The sequence below is a fragment of the Salvelinus namaycush genome, chromosome 11 (assembly GCF_016432855.1).
Source record: "Salvelinus namaycush isolate Seneca chromosome 11, SaNama_1.0, whole genome shotgun sequence".
In the NCBI taxonomy this organism is placed as follows: domain Eukaryota; kingdom Metazoa; phylum Chordata; class Actinopteri; order Salmoniformes; family Salmonidae; genus Salvelinus; species Salvelinus namaycush.
In genome coordinates this window covers 10,216,219-10,232,310 of record NC_052317.1, presented here as the reverse complement: position 1 = coordinate 10,232,310, position 16,092 = coordinate 10,216,219, and the positions used below count along the sequence as shown (strand labels likewise).

The window sequence follows — 16,092 nt, the reverse complement described above, 5'->3', positions numbered from 1 at the left end:
GAACAAATCAAACATTTATTGTGGAACTGGGATTCCTGGGAGTGCATTCTGATGAAGATCATCAAAAGTAAGTGAATATTTATAATGCTATTTCTGACTAATGTTGACTACACAACATGGCGGATATTTCTTTGGCTCTGAGCGCCGTACTCAGATTATTGCATGGTTTGCTTTTTCCGTAAAGTTTTTTTAAATCTGACACAGCGGTTGCATTAAGGAGAAGTATATCTTTAATTCTGTGAATAACACTTGTATCTTTTAGCATTGTTTATTATGAGTATTTCTGTAAATTGATGTGGCTCTGTGCAAATTCACGGGATGTTTTGGAGGCAAAGCCAAATGTAAACTGAGGTTTTTGGATATAAATATGAACTTGATCGAACAAAACATACATGTATTGTGTAACATGTTGTCCTGGGAGTGTCATCTGATGAAGAATATCAAAGGTTAGTGATTCATTTTATCTCTATTTCTGCTTTTTGTGACTCCTCTCTTTGGTTGGAAAATCGCTGTATGCTTTCTGTGACTAGTTGCTGACCTAACATAATGATATGTTCTGCTTTCGCCGAAAAGCCTTTTTGAAATCGGACACTGTGGTTGGATTACCGAGAATTGTATCTTTAAAATGGTGTCTAATACTTGTATGTTTGAGAAATTTGAATTATGAGATTTCTGTTGATTGAATTTGGCGCTAGCAGAACCCCGGTCTTGGACATGTTAAATCTTGGAGAATGCCTACTACTGAACACCACTAACGTTTCTCCGTCTCATCATTTTATCCTGTTAAATCATGTATGTAATGTGCAAAAGTGCAATATGACTCTCAAAATATTGAGGTAACATGGTTAATTACATAATCCAGGTGTTTGGTGACGTTTGAAGGTTTTAATCGAGTGAAAAACTTGTTGGTATTTTCCCCATTGTAAGTAATGGAGGTTGGCTAGGTTGCTAATTTTTTATATGTAAGAGAAGGGATTAAGATGGCGTCCAAACTTTTTGTACTTGTTTTAAACAACATTTTAGCGCCTATTTGTTTTCTTTTCTATGAACGAAGGCTCAGTTTACTGTAGTTCAGGGAATATATGTAAATATGTGAGGTGATGATAAAATGTGTTAAAGTGTTAATATTTGTACAAAAAAAATGACGTTTAACAGTTCGCTAGCTTGATGCTAAATGAATTTAGCTTGGCTGGACACTAGCTAGCTCTAGGCTAGTTGGTTTGGTCAATGTTAGCTTACATGTTGGTGGTATAGTGTAATTGTTGTAGCATTGTTTAGCATAGGCCTCCAGTAATTTACTACTTTTCAAGATTGACACTGATAGTACAGTAAGTTATATATAATGTGAATGTGTTGAAGAATGGTGATAGGTTTTTTGAACCTCAGACCTTTTATTTTTTTGGATACTGGAATATGGAATGGGCAGATTTAATACTACAATAGAATTGTCATTCATAATTGATTTTGACAACAAAAAAAGATGAAGAAAAGAGAATATTTTAATCTTGGAGAATGACTACTACTGAACACCACTAACGTTTTTTCCATCTCATCATTTCCCCCTGTTAATTCAGGTTTATTATCTGTCGGACACCTCTCAATCCGAGGCGTGTAACAATTACTGACAATGTGTATGTGGTAACGTTACTGACTCGAAACTAAATGAGAAGTCACACCAACAATTTAAAAAAAAAAATATGATACCTAATTAACTTTATATGATTTATTTTCTAAACTAATCCAATTATTGAATTATTGTGCACATTACTGAAGTGGTTGTTCCAGTTTAAATGATTTAGGTAGTTTCCTCCCACTGTTCTTAACCCTGGCAGTCTTTATGAATGCAGGTTGCGGGTGAATAAAATATTTATCTGTTGGATAGACAAACACTGGCTAGATTCCAATAGGAATTAAACCTCACTTTACAAGCCAGCATAATGTGATTTACGGTTAGGGTTTCAAAATCCAGGTACATTTCCCAGGTTTTCCAGAAATCCTGGTTGGAAAAAAATGTGCTAACAAAATTGCAGGCCTGATGTGGCTTGTAAACTATGAGTTTAAGGCCATATTATATATGTGATGGTTCAATAATAATGATAATAATCACTTAGGGACACACTTGGTGAAGGCCACACGACTACAAATATACAAATTCAACAACCATTTCTCTTTCATTAACAAATACAGTCATGGGTGGTAACTCTACAAGTAAATCGAAAAGGCAAGTCGCACTGGGAAATGATTGGAGGCGTGGCTTAGTGGGGCTGTTAAATTCAAGTATACATACAAAAAAAATTGCATTTGTATTACTCATATGAAGGTTGTACTGCTCACTTCAGCTATTTAAGTTTCTTGAGGATCCGCCCCTTTTTTTCAATTTTCGCCTAAAATGACATACCCAAATCTAACTGCCTGTAGCTCAGGACCTGAAGCAAGGATATGCATATTCTTGATAGCATTTGAAAAGAAACACTTTGAAGTTTGTGGAAATGTGAAATGAATGTATGAGAACATAACACATTAGATCTGGTAAAAGATAATACAAAGAAAAAACAATGTGTTTTTTTGTAATTTTTTTATACCATCAGCTTTGACGTGCAAGAGAAAGGCCATAATGTACTATTCCAGCCCAGGCGCAATTTAGATGTTGGCCACTAGATGACAGCAGTGTATGTGCAAAGTTTTAGACTGATCCAATGAACCATTGCATTTCTGTTCAAACGTTTGTATCAAGACTGCCCAAATGTGCCTAATTGGTTTATTAATAACTTTTCAAGTTCATAACTGTGCACTCTCCTCAAACAATAGCACGGTATTCTTTCACTGTAATAGCTACTGTAAATTGGACAGTGCAGTTAGATTAACAAGAATTTAACCTTCCTGCCAATATCATATATGTCTATGTCCTGGGAAATGTTCTTGTTACTTACAACCTCATGCTAATCACATTAGCCTACGGACCCACTGAACCTGTAGAGGTTAACTTATTCTTTTTAGGTAATCGGTTTCTTCAAAATTTGCGCATCTTGTCAAAAGTTTGAATAGCCAGACCCTATCCAGTTTTACAGTATGCCAAAATGGGGAGTTTTTCATAATAATCATAGCCCATGGGATGAAACTCCTCCCGAAGCACACACTGCGCGCCATTTAATTGACTGATTTCGCTGACCTGATGGGAGATCAGAGCAGTGGTGGAGTCGGTGGTCTAGATTGGAGTTCATGTGGTGGGCTTTGTGCTGTATAGCATGTTCGTTCAGTAGGTCTGGGGGATCCAATCAGTTTAGATACGGTGAAAAGTTAAATAGTAGGCTTAATAGCCAATACACTTTATTTTTATACAAACCTTTAGAAGCAGTAATATGTCTAATAACATCACTACCAAATTACACCGATGTTAGATCTTTTTTTTCTCTTTTTTTTAATATTGAAGTTGCACATCAAAATATTTAGAGTCATATGACGGTCTTCTCTGCCATTCCTCCCCTTCACACACTAGGGCTGCAAAGAATATAAGGTTGCTATAGACCTAAATGGGAAAAGAATGGACCTGTGAAAAAACTATAAAATAGCTCCCCACTACCCTCAGAAAGTATTCATACCCCTTTAATTATTTCACATTTTGTTGTGTTACAGCCTTAGACACATCTACACACAATACCCCATAAGGACGAAGTGAAAACATGTTTTTCGACATTTTAGCAGATTTATTGCAAATTAAATACAGAAATATCTCATTTACATAAGTATTCTTCACACCCCTTAGTCAATACATGCTAGACTCAATGTTTATTAATTATGAAATATATTAATAACATTCTACCCATGAGGCCACTAGAGGGCGCTTCTGGTCATTCTACTACAGGAAAGGGATACTATGTCTAAACTGTAACTAGGCCATTCAAACATTCAATGTCATGTTGGTAAGAAACTCCAGTATATATTTGGCCTTGTGTTTTAAGTTATTGTCCTGCTGAAAGGTGAATTCCTCTCCCAATTTCTGGTGGAAAGGAGACTGAACTAGGTTTTCCTCTAGGATTTTGCCTGTGCTTAGTTACATTCTAGTTTTTTTATCCTGAAAGATTCCCCAGTCCTTAATGATTACAAGCATGCCCATAATATGACGCCGCCACCAGTATGCTGACAATATGGAAAGTGGTACTCATTAATGCATTGTATTGGATTTGCCCCAAACATAACACTTTGTATTCAGGACAAAAAGTTAATTGTTTGACACATTTTTTGCAGTATTATTGGCCACCATTGGCCTCATGGGGAAATCCCTGAGCGTTTTCCTGTCTTTCCAGCAACTGAGTTATGAAGGACGCCTGTATCTTTGTAGTGACTGGGTGTATTGATACACCATCCAAAGTGTAATTCATAACTTCACCATGCTCAAAGGTGTATTCAATGTCTGCTCTTAAACCTTGTGACATTTCTGTGCAACTTCTGGTGCGCATTTACTGTGAACACTGAGGCTGTACCCGCTTTAATTTACTGTTTTAACAGTGTCCAATCAGGCTTCTGTGGCTATTTGATCATAATGTAGTCTACCAGAGTGTCCTACCATAAAAAACTATGGAGAAAATGCATCACATAACATTTTAATATGGAAATAGTGGTTATATCCTTCAGTCTACAGTAGCAACCAATGTGTGGTGTTCAATGTAGACCTGCACTCCATGAGACTTTGAAAAAACATGTAGGACTTGACATTAACCTGTTTATCCACTTGTTCTTCAGACGAGCTGACTGAACATTTTGTTGTGTTGTCTGATGTAAGAAACCACGTTACAAAATAAAATGCATTATTATTCCAATACCATTTTTACAGAGAATTTATTATTCCAATACCATTTTTACAGAGAATCAGACAAGTTATGCTACAATCTGCCTATGGCTACTTAGCTTATTCAAGCCTGTCTCAAAATACAACACTGCCCCCTTTAATAAGACATAAAAGAGATCTTTACCTGGATCGCTTTTCAGTGATGGCTAGAAATGTAAACGTCTTGTTCTCTTCTAGGAAGCAATCACTCTCACATTGCTAACTACAAATTAGCTATAACTGCCCAAAATAATTTGAACAAATGTGCACACGTGGCTACATGCAGCTCTCGGTTTGATCTCAAAACAAGCACATAATAATCGCCACCGCTCATTCTGTAAAACAGTCCACTTCAAAGGGAAAGGCACAAATCGATACATGGCAATGGTCTATTTGCAGCTCTGATCGGTTATGGCACACCGGTCTGTGTAGAGTAGAGGCCTGAGTCATGCCTGTCAATGCAATACAATCAGGGACGCAACTTTGGTTTTAGAAGTGGGGGGGACATAACCTGGCAGGGGGTCCTCCCTCACAATTTTTTGGGGCATCTAAAGCTCATTTCCTGCATTTCAACTAGGGCTTACCCCGACAAAAAATATATCTCTGTCCAAGAGTAGTCTTTCAACCAATTGATTGGTCGTATACTGTATACATGTATACATCCTATGTGTCTTAATGAAATCATCTGTATGTACTGAACTTGTCTTATGCTTAATGCACGCTGTTTTATTAAATACTGAAGACACACAAGTGACTCAAGAGGCTGTCCGGAGCTGCCAGAGCCGCCCGCCAGTCAGGAGCTGCCAGAGCCGCCCGCCAGTGCGGAGCCGCCCGCCAGTCAGGAACTGCCAGAGCAGCCCGCCAGTCCGGAGCCGCCCGCCAGTCCGGAGCTGCCAGAGCCGCCCGCCAGTCAGGCGCTGCCAGAGCCGCCCGCCAGTCAGGAGCTGCCAGAGCCGCTCGTCAGTCCGGAGCCGCTCGTCAGTCCGGAGCCGCCCTTCAGTCCGGAGCTGCCTTTCAGTCGGGAGCTGCCCCTCAGTCCTGAGCTACCCCTCAGTCCTGAGCTACCCCTCAGTCATGAGCTACCCCTCAGTCATGAGCTACCCCTCAGTCATGAGCTACCCCTCAGTCATGAGCTACCCCTCAGTCATGAGCTACCCCTCAGTCCAGAGGCGCCCCTCAGTCCAGAGGCGCCCCTCAGTCCAGAGGCGCTCCTCAGTCCAGTGGGGCCCTTTATTAGGGTTCCCAGGCCAAGGTCGGTGGCGAGGGTCGCCGCTCAAAGGACGCTAAGAAAGCGGACAAAGACAATGGTGGAGTGGGGTCCACGTCCAGCGCCAGAGCCGCCACCGCGGACAGATGCCCACCCAGACCCTCCCCTATAGGTTCAGGTTTTGCGGCCGGAGTCCGCACCTTGGGGGGGGGGGGGGGTACTGTCACGTTCTGACCTTTATTTCCTTTGTTTTGTCTTTATTTAGTATGGTCAGGGCGTGAGTTGGGGTGGGCAGTCTATGTTTGTATTTCTATGTTTTGCTATTTCTGTGTTTGGCCTGACATGGTTCTCAATCAGAGGCAGCTGTCAATCGTTGTCCCTGATTGGGAACCATATTTAGGTAGCCTGTTTTGTGTTGGGTTTTGTGGGTGGTTGTTTTCAGTCTTTGTGATTTGTTTCAGATAGGACTGTTTCGGTTGTCACTTTTGTTGTTTTGTATTTTGAGTGTTCACCTTTATTAAAGTAAGATGAACAATTACCACGCTGCGCATTGGTCCTCCGATCCTTCTAACTTATCCTCCTCAGACGAGGAAGACGACAGCCGTTACATAATCAGAAGAAACAAAATCTGTTCCCTACCCTCCTACCACTATTGCTAGCCTTTGCAGATTCTGCCGTTATGCTCCTGAAGTTGCTGGTAATAGGTTACAACAGCAACCTTTTTTATTTGCAGTGACAATTTATCTTACCATTTATACCAATCTGCATGCCACAAATGATTTTCATATGCACATCTTCGTGGAACAGTTTTATTTCATTTATAATAGTCTTTGTATCTCAAAATCATTGTCAGAGGTTAATCTACATTCTATCTAAATCTAAATGAAAATTATACAAATCTAAAAGTAACTTTTATTGCAATTGCCAAATATGTAATAATAACCTACATAAAGCCAACACATAAAAACATTGCAGCATGCAGGTAGAAAATACTTATCACTGGATCAGATCATTACATCTTTAATGCCGAGTGGCTATCGAAAGGGAGAGAGCTGGAAATATTGTTAAAATACTTTGAGGAACTATTGTCATTATGAATTGATTCTAAAAACAGACTTCGATTACTTGCTCTTTGAGGAGAAGAAAAAGTACTTTGAGAAGCTCCGCAGCTCATTAGTGGTGGTGAGTTAAGAAAATCAGAAATACTATCAGACATCCCCAAATGGGTACATTTATGGGCATACAGTTGCGCGCTGGCCAGGTAGACTAGTGCTACTTCTATATGCGTAATCATAATCATCGCTCAACATTGTGTTTCAAACAAAAGATGATGAATAAATTGACCAAACTCGGATGTGCTCTGCCTACAACTGTGAGGACAGACGCTGGAGATGAGAAGCAGGGAGTGAACATTTAATGAAACACGGACAGAAACAGAATCTGGAAAACAAAACGACAAAAATGTTGACACGGTGAACCAACGGAGGAACAGACAGACATAGATGGGGCAATCAACAAGGTGAAGAAGTCCAGGTGAGTCCAATGAGCGCTGATGCGCATGATGGTGACAGATGTGCATAATGAAGGGCAGCCTGACACCCTCGAGCGCCAGAGAGGGAGAGCGGCGTGACAACAACAAAATCTCTTGCATACTAAGTCTTGCATAATTTGTTTTGTTATGTTGCTTTGAAAGTGGATAATATTGCATTGATTTGATCACAGTTCCCACAGTAAAGGGAAATGTTGATAGTGTTAACTAAGGATGAAAACTCTAAAAAGTTGAGTGAAATTCAATCTCATGCTTTTCTGTGTAACAGTGTTGCTTCCGTCCCTCTCCTCGCCCCTACCTGGGCTTGAACCAGGGACCCACTGCACACATCGACAACAGTGACCCTCGAAGCACCGTTACCCATCACACCACAAAAGCCACAACCCTTGGAGAGCAAGGGAAACAACTACTTCAAAGTCTCAGAGCAAGTGACATAACCAATTGAAACGCTATTAGCACACACCCCGCTAACTAGCTAGCCATTTCACACTGGTTACACTCACTCCCCTTTGACCTCCTCCTTTTCTGCAGCAACCGGTGATCTGGGTCACGGCACCAATGTAACAGTGTGCTTCCGTCCCTCTCCTCGCTCCTACCTGGACTTGAACCAGGGACCCTCTGCACACATCGACAACAGTCGCCCTCGAAGCACCGTTACCCATCGCTCCACAAAAGCCACGGCCCTTGCAGAGCAAGGGAAACAACTACTTCAAGGTCTCAGAGCGAGTGACGTCACCGATTGAAACGCTATTAGCGTGTACCCTGCTAACTAGCTAGCCATTTCACACCGGTTACATCTGCACAGGCAGATTTTTTTCTGAGCCAGTCAATTGGGAGCAGGCCCCGCGCACGTTCCACTTAGTGGAAACATTTGGGTGTGAATACCTTCTGAAGGCACTGTATATATATTTAATGTATTAATTGAATAGTGACCACAGCCCTTCCGAAAATACATTTCAATTGTGTTTTAATGCGATTTTTCACCCTGCTATTCCCCCCCTATTCAATGTGGCTCTCAGTGCAGCTTTACTTCTTGGCTATTATGATACATCTGGCAGTTGCTCCTCTGTATTCCTAGGTGGAAACTATAGGCTGAAAACTACACCAGTACCACGTTCTGTCATAGTCCTAAAGGGTCGTCTCCAACATTAGAGTGAAGGAGTTGAGTCGCCAGAATAGAATTCTAGGAGACAGGTACCCAAGGGGATGCACGTTTTTATTACGCACGTGGTTCGAACCCCAATTTTATTCTGACAACATTTACCAGAATACCGGTTGTTTATGCTCCAAATAAACAACCCAATTCATTCTCAATATTCAACATTTTGTGTGTACTTCTGTGTTTGTCCCTGATATCCTGCTTTTGTTCCCAAGCTATCTGTGATCTGTCCTGATGGTAGAAACTCGGAAATGGCCAATTCTAATACCTTGGTGAATTACTGCTTCCTCTAAAGACGGGGGTTGGCACAGCAACAATGGCTGCCCACGTCAGCAAGTTGGGTTGAGACGCACAGCATCAAAGGGTTGCTGGCTCTGATACTCTATGGAACAACGTGTAGGCCTACTATTGTCCTGTCACTTAACTAGTGGAGCTGTGCACCGGAAACCATGTTCATGATCCCATAAAAAAGTTTTTTTGGGGGGGAAATTAGGTCTTTACAATGTGTCATTTTGAGAAAGGCAGTTATGGAGGAAGATAATATATACAGATCAAATCTTTAGAACAAATAATATCTTCAGAACAATGGTCAGAACAAAGGTCAGCACAATTGTCAGAACAATTGTTCATGGATCATATACCTGTCAAGAGTGTGAACATGCATGTACCTACCTATGCTAAATACTTGTCAACAATAACCTCTCTGAACCTCACAACTAATCAGAGAGCAGGTAAGGGTTTAGATCACTCAAGGAAAATGAAAGACCATTATATATGATGCCTACAAAAACCATCACATTTAAGAGTCCCTAATACCTATGTAATACATATTAGGTACATATACTGGTACAGTTTAGGTACACCTTGTTAAATAGTACTTAGGACTGTTATACCCAAAGACTTTTCCTAAGATTATTATCTCTTTCCCTCTTCGGAGCATGGAATTTCAGGACCACTATCTCTTGTCACATGTACTGACATGTTGTCAAACAAAGGGGCGGCTGAAACCGCAGGGGGCCAGAGGTAAAAAACAGTGTGTTTGCGTGTGTGTGCATGATGTTATATGTATGTGTGTGTGCGTATGTGTGTACTTGATGTTGTGTGTGTGTGTGTGTGTGTGTGTGTGTGTGTGTGTGTGTGTGTGTGTGTGTGTGTGTGTGTGCGTGTGCGTGTGTGTGTGTGTGCGTGTGTCTGTGCGTAATGTTATGTTAACCCTGACATGATGTCCAGGGATGGGGAGGGGGTCAGGAAGGTGTTCCCAGAATGGGAAGTGTGGCAAGGTGTTTATAAAACTCCTGACGATGTTTACACAATCCTGTCTTCTCACTCTCAGACAATGCTCAGGAGAGGAAACGGCTAGAACTCTACTGTTTGGACTGCCACTGTGCGCTACCTTAAGTCAGAAGGGGGATACTATCGCCGAACCACACCACTACCAGGGACTGAGTTCGGTTGCCTAAGATATCTCCCATCTTTTCTATTTATTTGGTATTTCATTTGGTCCTCAAGAAGTGGAACCCATTTGAACCGTCTTAGTTCTGTCTGGGCTTGGCTGTTTCTCAGTAAGGGTGTTCTGTACTGTACTGTGCATCTGAGGCTGAGCACCCATGTACAACAGCAACTACTCCCAGGCCAAGTTTGGCTTGGAGGCCAGGAGGAAGATCCAGAAGCCCAGAGGGAAGAGCTGTGGCTACTACACAAGGGTTGTCTTCTTCTTCTCCTCTCTGATCCAGTCGCTCATCATCGTCAGTCTTGTTCTCTTCCTGGTCTACGGGAGGTCCCCGGACGCGGCAGCCGAGAGCCGGGTCCAAGACCTGGAGAAGAGCTTCAACCGCCTCTCCATTGACAACATGAACCTCCGGCAGCAGAAAAAGAATCTGACGCTTCTCCTGAATGCTACTCAGACTGAGAAGATGCGCAACAACAAGGACATGATAAATCTGCGTCAAATGGCAAACAAATCTGTCATGTTCATCACCAATCTCAGAGACCAAGCGGTAAGTGCTGAGACTGGTTCAGTGGTCAATGCTAGAGGGTTGCGGTGGATGTTTTTTGATATTTTGAAATACTTGAGAGAATAGTTCATTTTTTATATTCAACACAACGACATCAGTACAGTACATACAGTGGGGTCACAGTGAATGGTTTATTGAATATTAATATTAAGTCAGCTTAGTTGTATTAGTGGATAGAAAAATTAAATGTGGTAACTGATTTAGATTTTAGTGTAATTGAACATGAAATAACACGCCTAACAAAAAACAAACCACATTCAAGTATATTATGTATATCATATCCATTATTATTTCAGCGATCATTATATCCATTCATTTCAGCAAATTTATACCTGAAAAGGTTAAAACAGTGTTACTACATAAACATTAACAATCACTAGTTACGTTCAGATTTAAGTTTGTCAGTTGTATAAAACATATGTATAAAACAACTGTCAACAATAATCTGCATGTACACAGTAGGTGAACCTTGCACTCAAATTTTCTTTAGCGGACAAAATGTGATGCATATCTGTTATTAATATCCACAGAATCAATGCGATAACGATAAGAGAAGCTGTCAGATTCAACTTAGCATGAACCGATGCCCCAGAGTCATGACACCAATGACAACACTAAATGGTAAGACAATTGAACTTTAAGACAAACCAATGCTTTCATTGCTCTGCTCTGCACTAGTGTTACATATGTTCAAACGTCAACACGGAATCTCATCCTTGTAATTCACAGGTGAGCTTTCCTATTCCTATTAGCTTTCCTATTCCTATTAGCTTTCCTATTCCTATTAGCTTTCCTAACTTCCCTAATTGGTATTTCTTTGGACAAGAATCAGCAAGGAGCAAATTACAACTTGGCAATGATATTCTGTCTTCACGGTTTTGGAAAATGCTTGCTGTTGTAGGACCTAAGTAAGAATACAAATAGTGAAAATATCATTTAAATGATTTATTCGCCATTCTGAATTCACTTAAAACCAACACAGGGCTGGGGTTCAATCCAAGCCACCTTGTAGCGTGCTTGGTTTAGAGGGAATTATCTGTTGAGCCCACATCTGCAGTGTTTACTGTGAATATTATATCCGCAACGCAGGAACATTGCCTTTAAAAGGTGCATTGTCGACAGTGCTCCTCGGATAGTGGTTCAGAAGTATTAACACAAAACTTGTTTCTTTCTTTTTTATCTTCCTCAAAAACATTTCCAGGCAACAACAACAATATACATGAAAACCAGGTCCAGCGGCTAGAGCAATTGTTAAAGCTAGTGAGCACCAACTTCAGTCAGACAGTGCAGTTCATGAGGATTGAGATAGAGAACACAGCCAAGGACCGGGACACCCTCACCTTGGATGCCATCTCCCTCCGGAGGGACAAGACCTCCCTGCTGAAACAGCTGGAGAGCTACAGGAAGAAGTGCAAGGAGGACTTCGTCCAATCCCTCAGTGGCATCTCCAATGTCTCCAAAGCCTTCCTGTTGAAGATCGACACCCTCCTGCCCAAAGTCAGCCCCTTCCTGCTCACCTGCGAGAAGCAGCGCGACCACCTGGACCAGATCCGCAACAACTGCTCCAGTCTGTCCCGCGAGGTGGAGACCAAGTTCCAGCACTACCTGGACAACGTAGGCTCCCAGGTGTCGGAGATCGAGGGCCGTAGCGCCAGGCTGCAGGCGGAGAAAGACCAGCTAGCCGAGGACCACCACTGGTGCAGCCAGAACCGCAGCGCCATGGCCCTGGAGCACCAAGAAAAGTTGCAGAAGACCCAGGAGAAATACGACCAGGAGATGGAGAAGCTGCTGACAGGCCGCATGAGGCTGCAGGGGGACAAGGATCTGGGGGAGACAGCGATGAAGGTGAAGGAGGGCGAGATCAAAATTCTCAACGACAAGATCCGGAGCCTCAACGCCTCCTTGGCCAACTGTGGCTCCAGGGTAAAGGAAGATCTGTTCTGTGGTTTAGTAGTGGGCTTTCATCCAGGTCAGAGATAAGGGCCGTTTAAATATAGACAGAAAATGATTTAGAAGTCAAACTGAGGCCAGAAATTGTTTCCGTCCTTGCTGTAGGGATAGGGTTGAGACACTGGTGAAAAGATCTAATCATGTAAATGAGATTTACGATGACAATTATCTCTAGGAAAAAACATTAGTTGAAAATGAAAGCTATGGGAAAGTCAAAAATGTACCCAGGTGAGGGGGGAGGGTCCAAAATAGGGGAGGGTTGTCTAACTTTAGTTTTTTCTTTGCAGAGGGTTGTGTGTTTTTTTTATTGGGCACAGGGAGGGTAGTGCATCTTTTCCCTGGTTTACATTCACACTTTTTCAGGTTTTATTATATAATTTCTTCCATCCTAACTAAATTTCCGCATCTGCTTGAATGCGCATCCCTGATACCAAGGTGTTATGGTACTTCCCCTATGCACTACGCTTTTCTGCTCCCTAGCTATACCACAGCTCCTTAGCTATATATAAATAAAGATATTCATGAGAGAAGAAGTGTTTGAAAACATGGGAGGCTACAGAAAGGCCAAGGGCTGTAATAGCAGAATTTAAATTGTACTACAAATGTATTGGGGATGCATGGGACAGACTATGATAGAGTCACAGCAGAAGAGCGCAGTGCATGACAAGTGTATGGCTCAAGGTATAACGTGTAGGCTTCGTGCCAGTGCCTCTCCCACACGCCCACTGTTTGATAAATGGGCGATGCGTTTTCAGAGAAGTGGTGTGACCTCCACAGATCATTCCTTGGAAACAGAGGGAAGATCTCCTAGGACCATTTAGCTGCTATCTCACCTTTCACACAGGACTCTACCCTATGTTGTGTCGTTTTGAGGGTGCGCTCCAAGCCTTTACCCCATCACATAGGACAGTCTATTGTGCTTTTTTTGCCACTGGAAAGCACCCACTTTTCTGTCTATCCTACGCCTGCAAAGCGAGTGAGTGGGGTTGCAAGTGCTGTCAGCCCACCCGTTTGTGCTTTCAGTTTGCACCGGGGTCCTCCTGGGTACCTTGGAACCCAAACTCTGGGTTTGACCCCTGAATGCCTGGGGTCAGCGGCAAACTGTGTTGTCTCTCCATGGAGCTTGTGGTTACACCCGCTTCTCCAACATTTGTGTCCAGCATGCGCCTTGCACATTTGCTTGGATGAAAGCGAGAGTATTGCACTAGAGTATTGCAAAATATAATAGCAAAGCTTACAGCCCAGAAAGGGTCTTTCCACCAGAGGTATCTGAGGAACCAAAGGGGTGCACATCTTTCAAATGAGCAACTCATAATCCTTCACATACATTGTTTTTCATTTTATTTTAGTCATTCAGCATGCACTTTTCCAGTGACTTACATTTACATTACATTTAAGTCATTTAGCAGACGCTCTTATCCAGAGCGACTTACAAATTTACCTTTTATATTTAACTAGGCAAGTCAGTTAAGAACAAATTCTTATTTTTCAATGACGGCCTAGGAACAGTGGGTTAACTGCCTGTTCAGGAGCAGAACGACAGATTTGTACCTTGTCAGATTTGTACCTTGTCAGCTCGGGGATTTGAACTTGCAACCTTTTAGTTACTGGTCCAACGCTCTAACCACTAGGCTACCCTGCCGCCCCCGACTTACAGGTACAATTAGGGTTAAATGCCTTGCTCAAGGCCAAATCTACAGATTTTCCTCCTAGTTGCCGACTTTTCAGTTACTGGCCCAACGTTCTAAACCGCTAGGCTACCTGCCGCCCGAGCTTTGAAAGCCAATGCAAAAACAAAAATGTGCATCCCTTTGGGTCCCCAGCACCAGGATTGAGAACCACTGCCATAGTGAGATAGCTCACATATATTCTCATAGAACCGCGGTTACGTAAGTAACCTTAAATTATAGGCTTTGTTTGTACTATTATTATTATTATCTGTGATTATAAATTATGTATAACTCATTCTTATATTTTACTATATTTTATGACAGTATTTTCACCTAACATCATTCTCTTTGTCTTATTATGTTTCAGACCGGAATGGGTAGCCCGGGTGCAACTGGTAACACAGGGACAGGCTGGGTAGGGTCGAGTGCAACAGGGCAAGGTAACAGGGGGTCAATTGCTGGAACAGGATTGATGGCAGGAATAGGTGGGTGGGGCGCATCTGCATCTGCAACAGGAAACAGCAATACAGTGTTTGGCAACACAGGAATGGGCTGGGCAGGGTCAAGTGCAACAGGAGTGGGTACTAGGGGATCAGGAGGGACAGGATTGAGTGGTGCCGGGTCACCATCAGGTGTTGCAAAGAAAATCGGACCAGGCTTGGGTAGCCCCAACAGTTACAGTTTAGGTAAGACATACTAGTGTCAAGGCTTGATATAAACATAACTTCTTATTAAGACTGATATGCTATGGGTGATGGCTAATGATGTTGTTCTGTTGTTTCCACAGCAAATATCAATCAATACTTACGCGAGCTGCAGCAGTATTCCAAACCCAACTCCGGCTCAGAGTGAGTTCAAACCCCCCGTACAGCAAAGTGACCCGTAAATAAATGTGTTTGTGCCAAAAATGACCATGTTTCTAGACCTTTTAATTCAACACGGCTGAGAGAACATTTAATGATAACGTTCAAATGTGATCTGCTGCCTGAGGGAGACACAGTGAACTGAACGAGTATTTCTATTGGTTCTTCTTGTCTGCAGAGTATCTGGGTAATCCATGGAATCGCAGAGGAAAACGGAGAAGGAATGGGACCCTCTGCTCTAAAACCCAGTCTCCTCATATTGAGTTGTGGTATGTTAATACACAGAGTGTACAAAACATTAAGGACACCTGCTCTTTCCATGACATAGACTGACCAGGTGAAAGCTATGATCCCTTATTGATGTCCCTTGTTAAATTCACTTCAGTCACTGTTGATGAAGGGGAGGAGAGACGGGTTAAAGAAGGATTTTTAAGCCTTGAGACAATTGAGACATGGATTGTGTATGCGTGCCATTCAGAGGGTGAAGGGGCAAAACAAAACATGTAAGTGCCTTTGAATGGGGTCTGGTAGTAGGTACCGGTTTGTGTCAACAATTGCAACGCTTCTGGGTTATTCACCCTCAACAGTTTCCTGTGTGCATCAAGAACTAGACACAACTGTGGGAAGCATTGGAGTCAACATGGGCCAGCATCCCTGTGGAACGCTTTATACACCTTGTAGAGTCCATGCCATGACGAATTGAGACTGGGGGTGCAACTCAGTGTTAGGAAGGTGTCCTTAATGTTTTGTACACCCAGTGTATGTATAATATAATTTCTATCAGCAGCAGCTGCATTGTAATATATCATAAAAGAAGATCTGTTGCTAGTGTGACATGTATTCAATTTTTGCAC

At 42.2% G+C, this 16,092-nt stretch overlaps 1 protein-coding gene across 1 annotated transcript; it reads left to right on the top strand.

Annotated features, from left to right (window-relative positions):
* Nucleotides 1-10,083: 10,083 nt before the first annotated feature.
* LOC120055501 (plasmalemma vesicle-associated protein-like) lies at nucleotides 10,084-15,612 on the top strand. Its single transcript, XM_039003365.1, has 6 exons — nucleotides 10,084-10,737; nucleotides 11,286-11,376; nucleotides 11,957-12,678; nucleotides 14,743-15,061; nucleotides 15,163-15,223; nucleotides 15,417-15,612. The coding sequence occupies exons 1-6, from the start codon at nucleotides 10,348-10,350 to the stop codon at nucleotides 15,427-15,429; spliced, it is 1,596 nt and encodes a 531-aa protein (XP_038859293.1). The 5' UTR covers nucleotides 10,084-10,347; the 3' UTR covers nucleotides 15,430-15,612.
* Nucleotides 15,613-16,092: the final 480 nt, after the last annotated feature.

What these genes read in the sequence shown, in the direction of transcription:
- LOC120055501 (XM_039003365.1), top strand. Translation starts at nt 10,348, where the DNA reads ATGTACAACAGCAACTACTCCCAGGCCAAGTTTGGCTTGGAGGCCAGG. An exon ending in TGGCCAACTGTGGCTCCAGG is followed by an intron (nt 12,679 to 14,742) that starts GTAAAGGAAGAT and finishes ATTATGTTTCAG; the next exon opens with ACCGGAATGGGTAGCCCGGG. An exon ending in CCCCAACAGTTACAGTTTAG is followed by an intron (nt 15,062 to 15,162) that starts GTAAGACATACT and finishes TTGTTTCCACAG; the next exon opens with CAAATATCAATCAATACTTA.